This window comes from Bombina bombina, chromosome 5, assembly GCF_027579735.1.
Source record: "Bombina bombina isolate aBomBom1 chromosome 5, aBomBom1.pri, whole genome shotgun sequence".
Taxonomy (NCBI): Eukaryota; Metazoa; Chordata; class Amphibia; order Anura; family Bombinatoridae; genus Bombina; species Bombina bombina.
In genome coordinates this window covers 1,157,145,537-1,157,168,860 of record NC_069503.1, presented here as the reverse complement: position 1 = coordinate 1,157,168,860, position 23,324 = coordinate 1,157,145,537, and the positions used below count along the sequence as shown (strand labels likewise).

Below are 23,324 nucleotides of genomic sequence, written 5' to 3'. Positions count from 1 at the left end.
TCAGTACAGCTTCTCACCCTACCATTACATGTCAATATAACTAACTTCAGTACAGCTTCTCACCCTACCATTACATGTCAATATGACTAACTTCAGTACAGCTTCTCACCCTACCATTACATGTCAATATAACTAACTTCAGTACAGCTTCTCACCCTACCATTACATGTCAATATGACTAACTTCAGTACAGCTTCTCACCCTACCATTACATGTCAATATAACTAACTTCAGTACAGCTTCTCACCCTACCATTACATGTCAATATGACTAACTTCAGTACAGCTTCTCACCCTACCATTACATGCAATATGACTAACTTCAGTACAGCTTCTCACCCTACCATTACATGTCAATATGACTAACTTCAGTACAGCTTCTCACCCTACCATTACATGCCAATATGACTAACTTCAGTACAGCTTCTCACCCTACCATTACATGTCAATATGACTAACTTCAGTACAGCTTCTCACCCTACCATTACATGTCAATATGACTAACTTCAGTACAGCTTCTCACCCTATCATTACATGTCAATATGACTAACTTCAGTACAGCTTCTCACCCTACCATTACATGCCAATATAACTAACTTCAGTACAGCTTCTCACCCTATCATTACATGTCAATATAACTAACATCAGTACAGCTTCTCACCCTACCATTACATGTCAATATGACTAACTTCAGTACAGCTTCTCACCCTACCATTACATGCCAATATGACTAACTTCAGTACAGCTTCTCACCCTACCATTACATGTCAATATGACTAACTTCAGTACAGCTTCTCACCCTACCATTACATGCCAATATGACTAACTTCAGTACAGCTTCTCACCCTACCATTACATTCCAATATGACTAACTTCAGTACAGCTTCTCACCCTACCATTACATGTCAATATGACTAACTTCAGTACAGCTTCTCACCCTACCATTACATGTCAATATGACTAACTTCAGTACAGCTTCTCACCCTACCATTACATGTCAATATGACTAACTTCAGTACAGCTTCTCACCCTACCATTACATGCCAATATGACTAACTTCAGTACAGCTTCTCACCCTACCATTACATGTCAATATAACTAACTTCAGTACAGCTTCTCACCCTACCATTACATGCCAATATAACTAACTTCAGTACAGCTTCTCACCCTACCATTACATGTCAATATAACTAACTTCAGTACAGCTTCTCACCCTACCATTACATGTCAATATAACTAACTTCAGTACAGCTTCTCACCCTACCATTACATGTCAATATAACTAACTTCAGTACAGCTTCTCACCCTACCATTACATGTCAATATAACTAACTTCAGTACAGCTTCTCACCCTACCATTACATGTCAATATGACTAACTTCAGTACAGCTTCTCACCCTACCATTACATGTCAATATAACTAACTTCAGTACAGCTTCTCACCCTACCATTACATGTCAATATGACTAACTTCAGTACAGCTTCTCACCCTACCATTACATGTCAATATAACTAACTTCAGTACAGCTTCTCACCCTATCATTACATGTCAATATGACTAACTTCAGTACAGCTTCTCACCCTACCATTACATGTCAATATGACTAACTTCAGTACAGCTTCTGACCCTACCATTACATGCCAATATGACTAACTTCAGTACAGCTTCTCACCCTACCATTACATGTCAATATAACTAACTTCAGTACAGCTTCTCACCCTACCATTACATGTCAATATGACTAACTTCAGTACAGCTTCTCACCCTACCATTACATGTCAATATAACTAACTTCAGTACAGCTTCTCACCCTACCATTACATGTCAATATGACTAACTTCAGTACAGCTTCTCACCCTACCATTACATGTCAATATGACTAACTTCAGTACAGCTTCTCACCCTACCATTACATGTCAATATGACTAACTTCAGTACAGCTTCTCACCCTACCATTACATGTCAATATAACTAACTTCAGTACAGCTTCTCACCCTACCATTACATGTCAATATGACTAACTTCAGTACAGCTTCTCACCCTACCATTACATGTCAATATGACTAACTTCAGTACAGCTTCTCACCCTACCATTACATGTCAATATAACTAACTTCAGTACAGCTTCTCACCCTACCATTACATGTCAATATAACTAACTTCAGTACAGCTTCTCACCCTATAGTTACATGCCAATATAACTAACTTCAGTACAGCTTCTCACCCTACCATTACATGTCAATATGACCAACATCAGTACAGCTTCTCACCCTACCATTACATGTCAATATGACTAACTTCAGTACAGCTTCTCACCCTACCATTACATGTCAATATGACTAACTTCAGTACAGCTTCTCACCCTACCATTACATGCCAATATGACTAACTTCAGTACAGCTTCTCACCCTACCATTACATACCAATATAACTAACTTCAGTACAGCTTCTCACCCTACCATTACATGTCAATATAACTAACATCAGTACAGCTTCTCACCCTACCATTACATGTCAATATGACTAACTTCAGTACAGCTTCTCACCCTACCATTACATGTCAATATGACTAACTTCAGTACAGCTTCTCACCCTACCATTACATGTCAATATGACTAACTTCAGTACAGCTTCTCACCCTACCATTACATGTCAATATGACTAACTTCAGTACAGCTTCTCACCCTACCATTACATGTCAATATAACTAACTTCAGTACAGCTTCTCACCCTACCATTACATGTCAATATGACTAACTTCAGTACAGCTTCTCACCCTACCATTACATGTCAATATGACTAACTTCAGTACAGCTTCTCACCCTACCATTACATGTCAATATGAACTAACTTCAGTACAGCTTCTCACCCTACCATTACATGTCAATATGACTAACTTCAGTACAGCTTCTCACCCTATCCATTACATGTCAATATGACTAACTTCAGTACAGCTTCTCACCCTACCATTACATGTCAATATGACTAACTTCAGTACAGCTTCTCACCCTACCATTACATGCCAATATGACTAACTTCAGTACAGCTTCTCACCCTACCATTACATGTCAATATGACTAACTTCAGTACAGCTTCTCACCCTACCATTACATGTCAATATAACTAACTTCAGTACAGCTTCTCACCCTACCATTACATGTCAATATAACTAACTTCAGTACAGCTTCTCACCCTACCATTACATGTCAATATGACTAACTTCAGTACAGCTTCTCACCCTACCATTACATGCCAATATGACTAACTTCAGTACAGCTTCTCACCCTACCATTACATGTCAATATAACTAACTTCAGTACAGCTTCTCACCCTACCATTACATGCCAATATAACTAACTTCAGTACAGCTTCTCACCCTACCATTACATGTCAATATGACTAACTTCAGTACAGCTTCTCACCCTACCATTACATGTCAATATAACTAACTTCAGTACAGCTTCTCACCCTACCATTACATGTCAATATGACTAACTTCAGTACAGCTTCTCACCCTACCATTACATGCCAATATAACTAACTTCAGTACAGCTTCTCACCCTACCATTACATGTCAATATAACTAACTTCAGTACAGCTTCTCACCCTACCATTACATGTCAATATAACTAACTTCAGTACAGCTTCTCACCCTACCATTACATGTCAATATGACTAACTTCAGTACAGCTTCTCACCCTACCATTACATGTCAATATGACTAACTTCAGTACAGCTTCTCACCCTACCATTACATGTCAATATGAACTAACTTCAGTACAGCTTCTCACCCTACCATTACATGTCAATATTACTAACTTCAGTACAGCTTCTCACCCTACCATTACATGTCCAATATGACTAACTTCAGTACAGCTTCTCACCCTACCATTACATGTCAATATGACTAACTTCAGTACAGCTTCTCACCCTACCATTACATGTCAATATGACTAACTTCAGTACAGCTTCTCACCCTACCATTACATGTCAATATGACTAACTTCAGTACAGCTTCTCACCCTACCATTACATGTCAATATGATTAACATCAGTACAGCTTCTCACCCTACCATTACATGTCAATATAACTAACTTCAGTACAGCTTCTCACCCTACCATTACATCTCAATATGACTAACTTCAGTACAGCTTCTCACCCTATCATTACATGTCAATATAACTAACTTCAGTACAGCTTCTCACCTATCATTACATTCAATATAGACTAACTTCAGTACAGCTTCTCACCCTACCATTACATGTCAATATGACTAACTTCAGTACAGCTTCTCACCCTACCATTCCATGCCATATGACTAACTTCAGTACAGCTTCTCACCCTACCATTACATGTCAATATAACTAACTTCAGTACAGCTTCTCACCCTACCATTACATGTCAATATGACTAACTTCAGTACAGCTTCTCACCCTACCATTACATGTGCAATATAACTAACTTCAGTACAGCTTCTCACCCTACCATTACATGTCAATATGACTAACTTCAGTACAGCTTCTCACCCTACCATTACATGTCAATATGACTAACTTCAGTACAGCTTCTCACCCTACCATTACATGTCAATATGACTAACTTCAGTACAGCTTCTCACCCTACCATTACATGTCAATATGACTAACTTCAGTACAGCTTCTCACCCTACCATTACATGTCAATATGACTAACTTCAGTACAGCTTCTCACCCTACCATTACATGTCAATATAACTAACTTCAGTACAGCTTCTCACCCTACCATTACATACCAATATGACTAACTTCAGTACAGCTTCTCACCCTACCATTACATGTCAATATGACTAACTTCAGTACAGCTTCTCACCCTACCATTACATGTCAATATGACTAACTTCAGTACAGCTTCTCACCCTACCATTACATGCTAATATAACTAACTTCAGTACAGCTTCTCACCCTACCATTACATGTCAATATAACTAACTTCAGTACAGCTTCTCACCCTACCATTACATGTCAATATGACTAACTTCAGTACAGCTTCTCACCCTACCCATTACATGTCAATATGACTAACTTCAGTACAGCTTCTCACCCTACCATTACATGTCAATATGACTAACTTCAGTACAGCTTCTCACCCTACCATTACATGTCAATATAACTAACTTCAGTACAGCTTCTAACCCTACCATTACATGTCAATATAACTAACTTCAGTACAGCTTCTCACCCTATAGTTACATGCCAATATAACTAACTTCAGTACAGCTTCTCACCCTACCATTACATGTCAATATGACCAACATCAGTACAGCTTCTCACCCTACCATTACATGTCAATATGACTAACTTCAGTACAGCTTCTCACCCTACCATTACATGTCAATATGACTAACTTCAGTACAGCTTCTCACCCTACCATTACATGCCAATATAACTAACTTCAGTACAGCTTCTCACCCTACCATTACATGTCAATATGACCAACATCAGTACAGCTTCTCACCCTACCATTACATGTCAATATAACTAACTTCAGTACAGCTTCTCACCCTACCATTACATGTCAATATGACTAACATCAGTACAGCTTCTCACCCCTACCCTATTACATGTCAATATGACTAACTTTCAGTACAGCTTCTCACCCTTACCAATTACATGTCAATTAAACTAACTTCAGTACAGCTTCTCACCCTACAATTACATGTTCAATATGACTAACCATCAGTACAGCTTCATCACCCTACCATTACATGTCAATATGACTAACTTCAGTACCAGCCTTCTCACCCTATCATTACATGTCAATATACTAACTTCAGTACAGCTTCTCACCCTACCATTACATGTCAATATGACTAACTTCAGTACAGCTTCTCACCCTACCATTACATGTTCAATATGACTAACTTCAGTACAGCTTCCTCCCACCCTATCATTACATGTCAATATGACTAACTTCAGTACAGCTTCTCACCCATACCATTACATGCAATATAACTAACATCAGTACAGCTTCTCACCCCTACCATTACATGACAATATATACTAACTTCAGTACAGCTTCTCACCCTACCATTACATGCCAATATAACTAACTTCAGTACAGCTTCTCACCCTACCATTACATGTCAATATGACTAACTTCAGTACAGCTTCTCACCCTACCATTACATGCCAATATAACTAACTTCATTACAGCTTCTCACCCAACCATTACATGTCAATATGACTAACTTCAGTATCAGCTTCTCCACCTACCATTACATGTCAATATAACTAACTTCAGTACAGCTTCTCACCCTACCATTACATGTTCAATATAACTAACATCAGTACAGCTTCCTCAACCTCTACCATATACCTGCCAATAACACTAACTTCAGTACAGCTTCTCACCCTACCATTTACATGTCAAGTATAACTACTTCAGTACAGCTTCTCACCCTACCATTACATGCCAATATAACTAACTTCAGTACAGCTTCTCACCCTACCATTACATGTCAAATGGACTAACTTCAGTACAGGCTTCTCACCCTACCATTACATGTCAATATGACTAACTTCAGTACAGCTTCTCACCCTACCATTACATTGTCAATATAACTAACTTCAGTACAGCTTCTCACCCTACCCATTACCATGTCAATATAACTAACTTCAGTACAGCTTCTCACCCTACCAATTACATGTCAATATAACTACTTCAGTACAGCTTCTCACCCTACCATTACATGTCAATATAACTAACTTCAGTACAGCTTCTCACCCTACCATTACATGTCAATATGACTAACTTCAGTACAGCTTCTCACCCTACCATTACATGTCAATATGACTAACTTCAGTACAGCTTCTCACCCTACCATTACATGCCAATATAACTAACATCAGTACAGCTTCTCACCCTACCATTACATGTCAATATGACTAACTTCAGTACAGCTTCTCACCCTATCATTACATGTCAATATGACTAACTTCAGTACAGCTTCTCACCCTACCATTACATGTCAATATAACTAACTTCAGTACAGCTTCTCACCCTACCATTACATGCCAATATGACCAACTTCAGTACAGCTTCTCACCCTACCATTACATGCCAATATGACCAACTTCAGTACAGCTTCTCACCCTACCATTACATGTCAATATAACTAACTTCAGTACAGCTTCTCACCCTACCATTACATGTCAATATGACTAACTTCAGTACAGCTTCTCACCCTACCATTACATGTCAATATAACTAACTTCAGTACAGCTTCTCACCCTACCATTACATGCCAATATAACTAACTTCAGTACAGCTTCTCACCCTACCATTACATGTCAATATGACTAACTTCAGTACAGCTTCACACCCTACCATTACATGTCAATATGACTAACATCAGTACAGCTTCTCACCCTACCATTACATGCCAATAAGACCAACTTCAGTACAGCTTCTCACCCTACCATTACATGCCAATATAACTAACTTCAGTACAGCTTCTCACCCTACCATTACATGTCAATATAACTAACTTCAGTACAGCTTCTCATCCTACCATTACATGTCAATATAACTAACTTCAGTACAGCTTCTCACCCTACCATTACATGCAAATATGACTAACTTCAGTACAGCTTCTCACCCTACCATTACATGTCAATATGACTAACTTCAGTACAGCTTCTCACCCTATCATTACATGCCAATATGACTAACTTCAGTACAGCTTCTCACCCTACCATTACATGTCAATATGACTAACTTCAGTACAGCTTCTCACCCTACCATTACATGTCAATATGACTAACTTCAGTACAGCTTCTCACCCTACCATTACATGTCAATATGACTAACTTCAGTATAGCTTCTCACCCTACCATTACATGTCAATATAACTAACTTCAGTACAGCTTCTCACCCTACCATTACATGTCAATATGACTAACTTCAGTACAGCTTCTCACCCTACCATTACATGCCAATATGACTAACTTCAGTACAGCTTCTCACCCTACCATTACATGCCAATATAACTAACTTCAGTACAGCTTCTCACCCTACCATTACATGCCAATATGACTAACTTCAGTACAGCTTCTCACCCTACCATTACATGCTAATATAACTAACTTCAGTACAGCTTCTCACCCTACCATTACATGTCAATATAACTAACTTCAGTACAGCTTCTCACCCTACCATTACATGTCAATATGACTAACTTCAGTACAGCTTCTCACCCTACCATTACATGCCAATATGACTAACTTCAGTACAGCTTCTCATCCTACCATTACATGTCAATATAACTAACTTCAGTACAGCTTCTCACCCTACCATTACATGCCAATATAACTAACTTCAGTACAGCTTCTCACCCTACCATTACATGCCAATATGACTAACTTCAGTACAGCTTCTCACCCTACCATTACATGCTAATATAACTAACTTCAGTACAGCTTCTCACCCTACCATTACATGTCAATATAACTAACTTCAGTACAGCTTCTCACCCTACCATTACATGTCAATATGACTAACTTCAGTACAGCTTCTCACCCTACCATTACATGCCAATATGACTAACTTCAGTACAGCTTCTCATCCTACCATTACATGTCAATATAACTAACTTCAGTACAGCTTCTCACCCTACCATTACATGTCAATATGACTAACTTCAGTACAGCTTCTCACCCTACCATTACATGTCAATATGACTAACTTCAGTACAGCTTCTCACCCTACCATTACATGTCAATATGACTAACTTCAGTACAGCTTCTCACCCTACCATTACATGTCAATATGACTAACTTCAGTACAGTGCTGTACAAACATCAGCAGATGATATAATAGTGTGTGAGCTATGTGAGTGCTAAGTGTAGAGAGCCCATCCAGTGCTGTACAAACATCAGCAGATGATATAATAGTGTGTGAGCTATGTGAGTGCTAAGTGTAGAGAGCCCATCCAGTGCTGTACAAACATCAGCAGATGATATAATAGTGTGTGAGCTATGTGAGTGCTAAGTGTAGAGAGCCCATCCAGTGCTGTACAAACATCAGCAGATGATATAATAGTGTGTGAGCTATGTGAGTGCTAAGTGTAGAGAGCCCATCCAGTACTGTACAAACATCAGCAGATGATATAATAGTGTGTGAGCTATGTGAGTGCTAAGTGTAGAGAGCCCATCCAGTGCTGTACAAACATCAGCAGATGATATAATAGTGTGTGAGCTATGTGAGTGCTAAGTGTAGAGAGCCCATCCAGTGCTGTACAAACATCAGCAGATGATATAATAGTGTGTGAGCTATGTGAGTGCTAAGTGTAGAGAGCCCATCCAGTGCTGTACAAACATCAGCAGATGATATAATAGTGTGTGAGCTATGTGAGTGCTAAGTGTAGAGAGCCCATCCAGTACTGTACAAACATCAGCAGATGATATAATAGTGTGTGAGCTATGTGAGTGCTAAGTGTAGAGAGCCCATCCAGTACTGTACAAACATCAGCAGATGATATAATAGTGTGTGAGCTATGTGCTAAGTGTAGAGAGCCTATCCAGTGCTGTACAAACATAAGCAGATGATATAATAGTGTGTGAGCTATGTGAGTGCTAAGTGTAGAGAGCCCATCCAGTGCTGTACAAACATCAGCAGATGATATAATAGTGTGTGAGCTATGTGAGTGCTAAGTGTAGAGAGCCCATCCAGTGCTGTACAAACATCAGCAGATGATATAATAGTGTGTGAGCTATGTCAGTGCTAAGTGTAGAGAGCTCATCCAGTGCTGTACAAACATCAGCAGATGATATAATAGTGTGTGAGCTATGTGCTAAGTGTAGAGAGCCCATCCAGTGCTGTACAAACATCAGCAGATGATATAATAGTGTGTGAGCTATGTGAGTGCTAAGTGTAGAGAGCCCATCCAGTGCTGTACAAACATCAGCAGATGATATAATAGTGCGTGAGCTATGTGAGTGCTAAGTGTAGAGAGCCCATCCAGTACTGTACAAACATCAGCAGTGATATAATAGTGTGTGAGCTATGCGAGTGCTAAGTGTAGAGAGCCCATCCAGTGCTGTACAAACATCAGCAGTGATATAATAGTGTGTGAGCTATGCGAGTGCTAAGTGTAGAGAGCCCATCCAGTACTGTACAAACATTAGCAAACTGGCCTTAAAGTGAAAGTAAAGTATCCTCTGTTGCTAACCGTAATAACACATTAGGTTCTAAATCAATAGAACTTTCATTCACAAAATTTTTGTAACTTGTGTGCAAATCAAGTTTTACCTGAAACAAAATTAATGCGAATCGCGCATGCGCAGAACATTTGGGACTGACTGAGCAGAAACGTCATCTGCTTTGATAGACTAGACGCATGCGCTTTGGAGACCGGTTGGAGTGAGAATCGCATGCGCGTTGTGGTTAGAATCGTCGAATCGCGCATGCACAATAGTAATGGCCCTTGTGAACGAGCATCTCTGATACGTATAGAGCGGGTGGGACTGCTCTATACGTAAACACTGTAAAATATAGGAAGTAGAAGATGGGAGGAATCAGCAGGAGAACGGTATAACGAGAATGTAATAAAACAAATGCATTAAAACATTTATTAGAAAAAAATATAGCGATTTTCTTATTATACAGTTAGATAATGCAGAAGTGTGTTCAAATGGGACCAAATTTACTTTCACTTTAAGTCGGTCTGTGAACTCCTTTCAACAAAGAATATGGAGCATCTCAATTCTGCACCTTCTCCTATGGAATCAAAAAACATAATTTATGTAAGAACTTACCTGATTAATTCATTTCTTTCATATTAGCAAGAGTCCATGAGCTAGTGACATATGGGATATACAATCCTACCAGGAGGGGCAAAATTTCTCAAACCTCAAAATGCCTATAAATACACCCCCACCACACCCACAATTCAGTTTAACGAATAGCCAAGCAGTGGGAGTAGAAAGCATCAACAAAGAATTTGGAAATAATTGTGCTTTATACAAAAAAATCATAACCACCATAAAAAGGGTGGGTCTCATGGACTCTTGCCAATATGAAAGAAAACAGAATTTATGTTTACCTGATAAATTTCTTTCTCCTACGGTGTATCCGGTCCACGGCTTCACCCTTACTTGTGGGATATTCTCATTCCCTACAGGAAGTGGCAAAGAGAGCACACAGCAAAGCTGTCCATATAGCTCCCCCTCTGGCTCCGCCCCCCAGTCATTCGACCGACGGTTAGGAGAAAAAGGAGAACCATAGGGTGCAGTGGTGACTGTAGTGTACAAAAATAAAAATTTAAACCTGACTAAATGCCAGGGCGGGCCGTGGACCGGATACACCGTAGGAGAAAGAAATTTATCAGGTAAACATAAATTTTGTTTTCTCCTACATTGGTGTATCCAGTCCACAGCTTCATCCTTACTTGTGGGAACCAATACCAAAGCTTTAGGACACGGATGAAGGGAAGGAACAAGTCAGGTAACCTAAACGGAAGGCACCACTGCTTGTAAAACCTTTCTCCCAAAAATAGCCTCCGAAGAAGCATAAGTATCGAATTTGTAAAATTTGGCAAATGTATGCAGAGAAGACCACGTCGCTGCCTTACAGATCTGTTCAACAGAAGCCTCGTTCTTGAAAGCCCATGTGGAAGCCACAGCTCTAGTAGAATGAGCTGTAATTCGTTCAGGAGGCTGCCGTCCGGCAGTCTCATAAGCCAATCGGATGATGCTTTTAAGCCAGAAGGAGAGAGAGGTCGCAGTAGCTTTCTGACCTCTCCTCTTACCAGAATAGACGACAAACAAGGATGATGTCTGTATGAAATCCTTTGTTGCTTCTAGATAGAATTTTAAAGCACGAACCACATCTAGATTGTGTAACCAACGTTCCTTTTTAGAAACTGGATTTGGACACAGAGAAGGAACAACTATTTCCTGGTTAATATTCCTATTGGAAACAACTTTTGGAAGAAAACCAGGCTTGGTACGTAAAACTACCTTATCCGTATGAAACACCAGATAGGGTGAATTACATTGCAAAGCCGACAATTCAGAAACTCTTCTAGCAGAAGAAATAGCAACCAAAAACAAAACTTTCCAAGATAGTAACTTAATATCTATGGAATGTAAAGGTTCAAACGGAACCCCTTGAAGAACTGAAAGAACTAAGTTTAGACTCCATGGAGGAGTCACAGGTCTGTAGACAGGCTTGATTCTGACTAACGCCTGTACGAACGCCTGAACATCTGGCACGGCTGCCAGACGTTTGTGCAACAAGACAGACAGAGCAGATATCTGTCCTTTTAGAGAACTAGCTGACAGACCTTTCTCCCATCCCTCTTGGAGAAAGGAAATTATCCTTGGAATCCTAATCTTACTCCATGAGTAACCCTTGGATTCGCACCAGCAAAGATATTTCCGCCATATCTTATGGTAAATTTTCCTGGTGACAGGCTTTCTAGCCTGGATCAGAGTATCTGTAACTGATTCCGAAAACCCACGCTTGGCTAGAATCAAGCGTTCAATCTCCAAGCAGTCAGTTGCAGAGAAACTAGGTTTGGATGTTCGAATGGACCTTGTACTAGAAGGTCCTGTCTCAAAGGTAGCTTCCATGGTGGAGCCGATGACATATTCACCAGGTCTGCATACCAAGTCCTGCGTGGCCACGCAGGAGCTATTAGAATTACCGAAGCCTTCTCCTGTTTGATCCTGGCTACTAGCCTGGGGAGGAGAGGAAACGGTGGAAAGACATAAGCTAGATTGAACGACCAAGGCGCCACTAAGGCATCTATCAATGTCGCCTTGGGATCCCTGGACCTGGACCCGTAGCGTGGAACCTTGGAGTTCTGCCGAGACGCCATCAGATCCAGATCTGGAATGCCCCATAGTTGAGTTAACTGTGCAAAAACATCCGGATGAAGTTCCCACTCCCCCGGATGGAAAGTCTGACGACTCAGATAATCCGCTTCCCAGTTGTCTACACCTGGGATGTGAATTGCTGATAGGTGGCAGGAGTGATCCTCTGCCCAATTGATGATCCTGGATACCTCCCTCATCGCCAGGGAACTCTTTGTTCCCCCCGATGATTGATGTACGCTACAGTCGTCATGTTGTCCGACTGAAATCTTATTAATTTGGCCTCCGCTAGTTGAGGCCATGCCAGGAGTGCATTGAATATAGCTCTTAGTTCCAAAATGTTTATCGGGAGAAGAGATTCTTCCCGAGACCATAGACCCTGAGTTTTCAGGGAGTCCCAGACCGCGCTCCAGACTAAGAGACTGGCGTCGGTTGTGACGATGATCCACTCCGGTCTGCGGAAACTCATTACCTGAAACAGGTGATCCTGAGACAACCACCAGAGGAGCGAGTCTCTGGTTCTCTGGTCCATTTGTATCTGGGGAGACAAATCTGCATAATCCCCATTCCACTGCTTGAGCATGCACAGTTGCAGTGGTCTGAGATGAATTCTGGCAAAAGGGACTACGTCCATTGCCGCAACCATTAGACCGATTACCTCCATGCACTGAGCCACAGAAGGCTGAGGAATGGCATGAAGAACTCGACAAGCATTTGAAAGTTTTGACTTCCTGACCTCCGTCAGAAAAATTTTCATCTCTACCGAGTCTATTATTGTTCCCAGGAAGGGAACCCTTGTGACCGGGGACAGAGAACTTTTTTCTACGTTCACCGTCCACCCGTGAGACCTTAGAAAGGCTACAAAAATATCTGTATGAGCCTTTGCTTTGTGGAAGGACGACGCCTGAATTAAGATGTCGTCTAGGTAAGGTGCTACCGCAATGCCCCTTGGCCTTAGTACTGCAAGAAGGGACCTTAACACCTTTGTGAAAATTCTTGGTAAAATTGTTCGAATAGTTTCCATTTTGAATGATGGAACTCTGAGGAATTTGTTTAGGATTTTTAAATCCAGAATTGGCCTGAACGTTCCCTCCTTTTTGGGAACTACAAACAGGTTTGAGTAAAAACCCAGTCCTTGTTCTGCTTTTGGAACTGGGTGTATCACTCCCATCTTTAAAAGGTCTTCTACGCAATGTAAGAATGCCCGTCTCTGTCTGGTCTAAAGACAAGCGAGACATGTGAAACCTTCCCTTTGGAGGAAGGTCCTTGAATTCTAGGAGATACCCCTGAGAGACAATCTCTAAAGCCCAGGGGTCTGGGACATCTCTTGCCCAAGCCTGAGCAAAGAGAGAGAGTCTGCCGCCTACCAGATCCGGTCCCGGATTGGGGGCTATCCTTTCATGCTGATTTAGTAGCAGCAGCAGGCTTTTTGGCCTGTTTTCCCTTGTTCCAGCCTTGCAATGGTTTCCATGCTGGTTTGGGCTGGGATGCGTTACCCTCTTGTCTAGAGGCTGTAGAGCTAGGAGCCTGTCCGTTCCTGAAATTGCGAAAGGAACGAAAATTAGACTTATTTTTTGCTTTGAAAGGTCTATCCTGTGGAAGGGCATGGCCCTTTCCCCCAGTGATGTCAGAAATAATCTCTTTCAATTCTGGCCCGAATAGGGTCTTACCCTTGAAAGGAATATTAAGCAATTTTGTTTTGGACGATACATCCCCCGACCAAGATTTTAGCCAAAGCGCTCTGCGCGCCACTATTGCAAAACCTGAATTTTTCGCCGCTAATTTTGCTAATTGAAAAGCAGCATCTAAAATAAAGGAATTAGCCAACTTCAGTGCGTGAATTCTGTCTATGACCTCAACATAAGGAGTCTCCTTCTGGAGCGAATTTTCTAGTTCATCGAACCAAAAAGACGCCGCCGTGGTGACAGGAATAATGCACGAAATTGGTTGCAGAAGGAAACCTTGCTGAACAAAAATTTTCTTAAGTAACCCTTCTAGTTTTTTATCCATAGGATCTTTGAAAGCGCAACTGTCCTCTATTGGTATAGTTGTGCGCTTAGCTAATGTTGAAACCGCCCCCTCTACCTTAGGGACCGTCTGCCATGCGTCCCTTCTGGGGTCAACAATGGGGAACATTTTCTTAAATATAGGAGGGGGAACAAATGGTACACCTGGCTTCTCCCACTCCTTAGTCACTATATCCGCCACCCTCTTGGGTATCGGAAACGCATCAGAGTGCACTGGGACTTCTAAAAATTTGTCCATTTTGCACAATTTTTCTGGAATCACCAAAGGATCACAATCATCGAGTGTAGCTAGCACCTCCTTAAGTAGGGCGCGGAGGTGTTCTAGTTTAAATTTAAATGCAATGGTATCAGTCTCTGCCTGCTGAGAAACTTTTCCTGTGTCAGAAATTTCTCCCTCAGACAGGCCCTCCCTCACCGCCAACTCAGATTGATGTGAGGGTACCACAGATGAATTATCCCCTGCATCTGCTTGCTCATCCTCTGTATTTAAAACTGAGCAATCACGCTTTCTAGGAAAAACTGGCAGTTTGGATAAAAAGGCTGCTAAAGAATTATTCATTACTGCTGCTAATTGCTGCATAGTAACAGCCATAGGCGCGTCAGATGTACTAGGTATCGCTTGCGCGGGCAAAGCTGGCGTTGACACAGAAGGAGAGGATGATGAACTATCCCCACTACCTTCATTTAAAGAATCATCTTGGGCAACATTTTTAAAAGTGATAGTACTGTCCTTTATCTGTTTGGACGCTATTGCGCACTTTACACATACATTTAATGGGGGAACTACCTTGGCCTCCATGCACACAGAACATAGGCTATCTGAACGCACAGACATGTTAGACAGACTTAGGCAGAGTTTTAATGCAATAAAAATTATTTTATACAAAACCGTTACTGTCTCTTTAAATAATAAAAGTATACACTTTATTACTGAAATGTCAGAAAACCATCAAAGAAATATCCAATCTTTATGAAATTTTCATCACAGTGTCTTAATGCTTTGAAAGTATTGCACACCAATTTTCAGACAATTTAACCCTTAAATGCCCAAACCGGAGCTAATAACAGTAATTAACCGGTTAAAGACACTACAGTCTCATGCCACAGTCTCTACTGCGGCGTTTACCTTCCTTAGGGGTTATTCAAATAAGTAATAAGCCTCTCTGAAGTCCGTTTCCAAGCCTCTGGATACTCCACGTGAAGCTGCATGAACTGCCTAGTGAAAAGCAACTGCGCAACTGAGGCGCGAAAATGAGGCCTCCTTCCTCTGCATTCCAGAGTGAAGGGGCCTTTCTGACAAGACTAGGTGTCTAAACAACTGCCAGGCGTAAATAAAATTTCCCAAAAGTGTTTCAAGTCTGAAAAACACTTAAAATGTCACATAAACATGATAAAAAGTAATCGACTTAGCCCACAATAGTGTCAACCAGCATAGAGCCCTAGTTATAAGCCTTAATTCTGTTACTGAGTCTAAGAAAATGGCTTACCTATCCCAGAAGGGATAACTGACAGTCTTCTAGCATTACTTGGTCTTGTTAGAAAAATGACTGATCATACCTGAAGCAGATAAGCCTGCAAACTGTACCCCCCAACTGAAGTTCTCTGGTTTCAACAGTCCTGCGTGGGAACAGCAATGGATTTTAGTTACTGGTGCTAAAATCATACTCCTCTTTTAACAGAAATCTTCATCACTTTCTGTTGTAGAGTAAATAGTACAAACCGGCACTATTTTAAAATAACAAACTCTTGATAGAAGAAATAAAAACTACAACTAACACCACATACTCTTTACCACCCCCGTGGAGATGCTACTTGTGTAGAGCGGCAAAGAGAATGACTGGGGGGCGGAGCCAGAGGGGGAGCTATATGGACAGCTTTGATGTGCTCTCTTTGCCACTTCCTGTAGGGAATGAGAATATCCCACAAGTAAGGATGAAGCCGTGGACCGGATACACCAATGTAGGAGAAATGAATTTATCAGGTAAGTTCTTACATAAATTATGTTTTCTTTCATGTAATTGGCAAGAGTCCATGAGCTAGTGACATATGGGATATCAATACCCAAGATGTGGAGTCATCCACGCATGAGTCACTAGAGAGAGAGGGAATAAAGAATAAAAACAGCCATATTCCGCTGAAAAAATTAATCCACAACCCAAAACAAAAATAAGTTTATTTCATCTTTGAAAGAAAAAAACTTAAATCAAAAGCAGAAGAATCAAACTGAAACAGCTGCCTGAAGAACTTTTCTACCAAAAACTGCTTCCGAAGAAGCAAATACATCAAAACGGTAGAATTTAATAAATGTATGCAAAGAGGACCAAGTTGCCGCTTTGCAAATCTGATCAACTGAAGCTTCATTCTTAAAAGCCCACGAAGTGGAGACCGATCTAGTAGAATGAGCTGTAATTCTCTGAGGCGGGGCCTGACCAGACTCCAAATAAGCTTGATGAATCAAAAGTTTCAACCAAGAAGCCAAGGAACTAGCAGAAGCCTTCTGACCTTTCCTAGGACCAGAAAATAAAACAAATAGACTGGAAGTCTTCCTGAAATCTTTAGTAGCTTCCACATAATATTTCAAAGCTCTTACCACATCCAAAGAATGTAAGGATCTCTCCAAAGAATTCTTAGGATTAGGACATAAGGAAGGGACAACAATTTCTCTACTAATGTTGTTAGAATTCACAACCTTAGGTAAAAATTGAAAAGAAGTCCGCAAAACTGCCTTATCCTGATGAAAAATCAGAAAAGGAGACTCACAAGAAAGAGCAGATAGCTCAGAAACTCTCCTAGCAGAAGAGATAGCCAAAAGGAACAACACTTTCCAAGAAAGTAGTTTAATGTCCAAAGAATGCATAGGCTCAAATGGAGGAGCCTGTAATGCCTTCAGAACCAAATTAAGACTCCAAGGAGGAGAAATTGATTTAATGACAGGCTTAATATGAACTAAAGCCTGTACAAAACAGTGAATATCAGGAAGTATAGCAATCTTTCTGTGAAATAAAACAGAAAGAGCAGAGATTTGTCCTTTCAAGGAACTTGCAGACAAACCCTTATGCAAACCATCCTGAAGGAACTGTAAAATTCTAGGAATTCTAAAAGAATGCCAGGAGAATTTATGAGAAGAACACCATGAAATGTAAGTCTTCCAAACTCTATAATAAATCTTTCTAGAGACAGATTTACGAGCTTGTAACATAGTATTAATCACTGAGTCAGAGAAACCTCTATGACTTAGAACTAAGCGTTCAATTTCCACACCTTCAAATTTAATGATTTGAGATCCTGATGGAAAAACGGACCGTGAGATAGTAGGACCGGCCGTAATGGAAGTGACCAAGGCGGGCAACTGGACATCCGCACCAGATCCGCATACCAAAACCTGTGTGGCCAAGCTGGAGCCACCAGCAACACAAAAGACTGTTACATGATGATTTTGGAGATCACTCTTGGAAGGAGAACTAGAGGCGGGAAGATGTAAGCAGGATGATAACACCAAGGAAGTGTCAGTGCATCCACTGCTTCCGCCTGAACGTCCCTGGACCTGGACAGGTATCTGGGAAGTTTCTTGTTTAGATGAGAGGCCATGAGATCTATCTCTGGAAGACCCCACATCTGAACAATCTGAGAAAACACATCTGGATGGAGAGACCACTCCCCTGGATGTAAAGTCTGGCGGCTGAGATAATCCGCCTCCCAATTGTCTACACCTGGGATATGCACCGCAGAGATTAGACAGAAGCTGGATTCCGCCCAAGCAAGTATCCGAGATACTTCTTTCATAGCTTGGGGACTGTGAGTCCCACCCTGATGATTGACATAAGCCACAGTTGTGATATTGTCTGTCTGAAAACAAATGAACGGTTCTCTCTTTATCAGAGGCCAAAACTGAAGAGCCCTGAGAATTGCACGGAGTTCTAAAATATTTATTGGTAATCTCGCCTCTTGAGATTTCCAAACCCCTTGTGCTGTCAGAGATTCCCAAACAGCTCCCCAACCTGAAAGACTCGCATCTGTTGAGATCACAGTCCAGGTTGGCCGAACAAAAGAGGCCCCTTGAACCAAACGATGGAGATCTATCCACCATGTCAGAGAGTGTCGTACATTGGGATTCAAGGATATTAATTGTGATATCTTTGTATAATCACTGCACCATTGATTCAGCATGCAAAGCTGTAGAGGTCTCATCTGAAAACAAGCAAAGGGGATCGCGTCCGATGCTGCAGTCATGAGACCTAAAACTTCCATGCACATAGCCACTGAAGGGAATGACTGAGACTGAAGGTGCCGGCATGCTGCGACCAATTTTAAACGTCTCTTGTCTGTTAGAGACAGAGTCATGGACACTGAATCTATCTGGAAACCTAAAAAGGTGACCCTTGTCTGAGGAATCAATAAACTTTTTGGTAAATTGATCCTCCAACCATGTTTGCGAAGAAACAACACAAGTTGATTCGTGTGAGATTCTGCAGTATGTAAAGACTGAGCTAGTACCAAGATATCGTCCAAATAAGGAAACACCGCAATACCCTGTTCTCTGATTACAGATAGTAGGGCACCCAGAACCTTTGAAAAGATTCTTGGAGCTGTTGCTAGGCCAAATGGAAGAGCAACAAATTGGTAATGCTTGTCTAGAAAAGAGAATCTCAGAAACTGATAGTGTTCTGGATGAATCGGAATATGAAGGTATGCATCCTGCAAGTCTATTGTGGACATATAATGTCCTTGCTGAATAAAAGGCAGAATAGTCCTTATAGTCACCATCTTGAAAGTTGGTACTCTTACATAACAATTCAAAATTTTCAGATCCAGAACTGGTCTGAACAAATTTTCTTTCTTTGGTACAATGAATAGGTTTGAATAAAACCCCAAACCTTGTTCCTGAAGAGGAACTGGCATGATTACCCCTGAAGACTCCAGGTCTGAAACACACTTCAGAAAAGCCTGAGCTTTTACTGGATTTACAGGGATGCGTGAGAGAAAAAAATCTTCTCACAGGAGGTCTTACTTTGAATCCTATTCGATAACCTTGAGAGACAATGCTCTGAATCCAATGATTTTGGACAGATTTTAACCAAAAATCCTTGAAAAACCTTAATCTGCCCCCTACCAGCTGAGCTGGAATGAGGGCCGCACCTTTATGCGGACTTAGGGGCAGACTTTGGTTTCCTAAATGGCTTGGATTTATTCCAATTTGAGGAATGCTTCCAACTGGAAGCAGATTCCTTGGGAGGAGGATTAAGTTTTTGTTCCTTATTCTGACGAAAGGAACGAAAACGGTTAGAAGCCTTAGATTTACCCTTAGGTTTTTTTATCCTGAGGCAAAAAAACTCCTTTTCCTCCAGTGATAGTTGAAATAATAGAATCCAACTGAGAACCAAATAAATTATTACCTTGGAAAGAAAGAGATAGTAATCTAGATTTAGATGTCATACCAGCATTCCAAGATTTAAGCCACAAAGCTCTTCTAGCTAATACGCTAAAGACATGGATCTAACATCAATTTTGATAATATCAAAAATGGCATCACAAATAAAATTATTAGCATGTTGCAGTAAGCGAGTAATGCTTGATATGTCAGGATCCAATTCTCGTTGCGCTAAATTCTCCAACCAAAAAGTTGAGGCAGCCGCAACATCAGCCAAAGAAATAGCAGGTCTGAGAAGATGACCTGAATATCAATAGGCCTTCCTTAGATAGGATTCAAGCTTCCTATCTAAAGGATCCTTAAAGGAAGTACTATCAACCTTGGGGACTTTTTCCCAAAACTCTATAGATTTTGCTGGTAAAGGATACCATTTTTTAAACCTTGAAGAAGGAATAAAAGAAGTACCTGGCTTATTCCATTCCATAGAAATCATATCAGAATTAGCCTCAGGAATAGGAAAAACCCCTGGGGAAACCACAGGAGGTTTAAAAACAGCATTTAAACGTTTATTAGACTGAACGTCAATAGGACTGGTTACCTCAATATCCAAAGTAATTTAACACTTCTTTAATAAAGAACGCATATACTCTTTTAAATAAATAAGTAGATTTGTGAGTGTCAATGTCTGAGGAAGGATCTTCTGTATCAGATAGATCCTCATCAGAAGAGGATAAATTATTATGTTGCTGGTCATTTGAAATTTCATCAGCTAAATGAGAAGTTTTAAAAGACCTTTTTACGTTTATTAGAAGGTGGAAATGCAGACAAAGCCTTCAGAATAGAATCAGAAACAAATTCTTTAAAATTTACAGGTATATCATGTACATTAGAAGTTGAAGGAACTGCAACTGGCAATGTACTATTACTGATGGAAACACTATCTGCATGTAAAAGTTTATCATGACAACTATTACAAATGACATTTGGTGGAATAATTTCTAAACTTTTAGAACAAATGCACTTAGCTTTGGTAGAACCGATGTCAGGCAGCAATGTTCCAGCTCAATGTAAGAGAAAAAACAACATATAAAGCAAAATTATCTATTTCCTTATATGACAGTTTCAGGAATGGGAAAAAATGCAAAAGCATAGGCCTCTGATAGAGAAAAAAGCAAGAGGCAAACATCAATGGGGTATTGAAATAATGAAAAAAAATTGTCGCCAAGTATGACGCACAACGTAACGTAAACTTTTTTGGCGCCAAAAATAACCGAAAATGACACACTCGCGTCACTAATGACGCCGCCGTGTGAAAGGTCTCGGCGTCACGTATGACGCCGGAAATGACGAAGTTGCATCATAAACGTCTTTTTCCGCGTCAAAAAAAATTTCGCACCAAGAATGACGCAATAAAGTTTAGCATTTGACGCACCCGCGGGCCTAATACCCGCAATAGCAAGAAAGTAGTCAATTGAAAAAAAGACTAAACCCCAGGTAAGAAATACATTTCTTAAAATGTTTAAATTCCCCAAATATGAAACTGACAGTCTGCTGAAGGAAATACATGAACCTGACTCATGGCAAATATAAGCACAATACATATATTTAGAACTTTATATAAATGCATAAAGTGCCAAACCATAGCTGAGGTGTCTTAAGAAATAAAAAACATACTTACCAAAAGACACTCATCCACATATAGCAGATAGCCAAACCAGTACTAACACAGTTATTAGTAGAGGTAATGGTAAATTGAGAGTATATCGTCGATCTGAAAAGGGAGGTAGGAGATGAATCTCTACGACCGATAACAGAGAACCCATGAAATAGACCCCCGTTAGAGAAATCATCGTATTCAATAGGTGATACTCCCTTCACGTCCCTCTGACATTCGCTGTACTCTGAGAGGAATCGGGCTTCAACAATGCTGAGAAGCGCATATCAACATAGAAATCTTAGCACAAACTTACTTCACCACCTCCATAGGAGGCAAAGTTTGTAAAACTGAATTGTGGGTGTGGTGAGGGGTGTATTTATGGGCATTTTGAGGTTTGGGAAACTTTGCCCCTCCTGGTAGGATTGTATATCCCATATGTCACTAGCTCATGGACTCTTGCCAATTACATGAAAGAAATAAGAGTGAGATACCAGAGATGAGGAAGGGATTAAAAGCTCTTGAACTGTTGGGTATCTTTGCCTGGAGTTAAATCTTTGAAATAATGGCTCCTAGACTCTCACAACCTTATGAAAGAAAATCCTCTCAGGTTGCCCATAGACACATTTTTTCTGGAGATAACTTCCAGATTACTCTCATTAAATCATTAAAAACTGTGCTAAAAATGTTAGGCTCAGGCTCACAACACATTACAATCGAGAAAACACTCCATTATCTCAATTTAGGGATCAATCACAGAGAACATGACAAAAAAATAAATCACACACTTGCCTGGGCATGTAATGTCACCAGCAGAGAGTCCAGGAGTGGTTCCAATGTGCGACTCTCATTGGAAATAGAGCTCTCCAATATCTGGCACAGGCTCTACAATCAGAAGACAAAAGCAAATAAAAAAATGCAAACTATGAGGCAATACAGACACAAAAGTGCACCACATATTTGTATTTGGAAAAATAAAGGACAAGAACATGAATAAGTATTAAATTAGAATTTAAACCAGAAGGTAATAGGAACAGAATGCTTAACCCCTTAGTGACCAGACCACTTTTCCATTTGTTGACCGTTTGGGACCAGGGCTATTTCTACATTTCTGCGGTGTTTGTGTTTAGCTGTAATTTTCCTCTTACTCATCTTTGTGGGGCCTTTTAACATACTTCAATTGATTTGCTCATCATGAACATGCATATATTTCAGAAGCTGAGACCCCAAGGTATTGTATATGGGGTGTTTTGATGCCTTTGATGCAACTGTTTTAGCCACAAAAAAAATGTAGAAAATGTGTGGTGGTACTTTTTCATTTTTACACACACATTGCTTTTTGGCTATGATTTAAGAGAGCCTGCTGTAAGTTATTGCAAAACAAAAACACTCCAGATTGTTTTCTGCAAGACCTCCTGAG

The 23,324-nt window shown here is 40.4% G+C and overlaps 1 protein-coding gene across 1 annotated transcript in view; it reads right to left on the bottom strand.

Moving 5' to 3' along the window:
* MROH1 (maestro heat like repeat family member 1) overlaps window positions 1–23,324 on the bottom strand; it is a 1,587,326-nt gene that overhangs the window by 1,287,692 nt on the left and 276,310 nt on the right. The window contains exon 7 of the mRNA XM_053715983.1: window positions 22,697–22,789. Within this exon, the coding sequence (XP_053571958.1) occupies window positions 22,697–22,789 (93 nt within the window). The remainder of the gene's footprint in view (window positions 1–22,696; window positions 22,790–23,324) is intronic.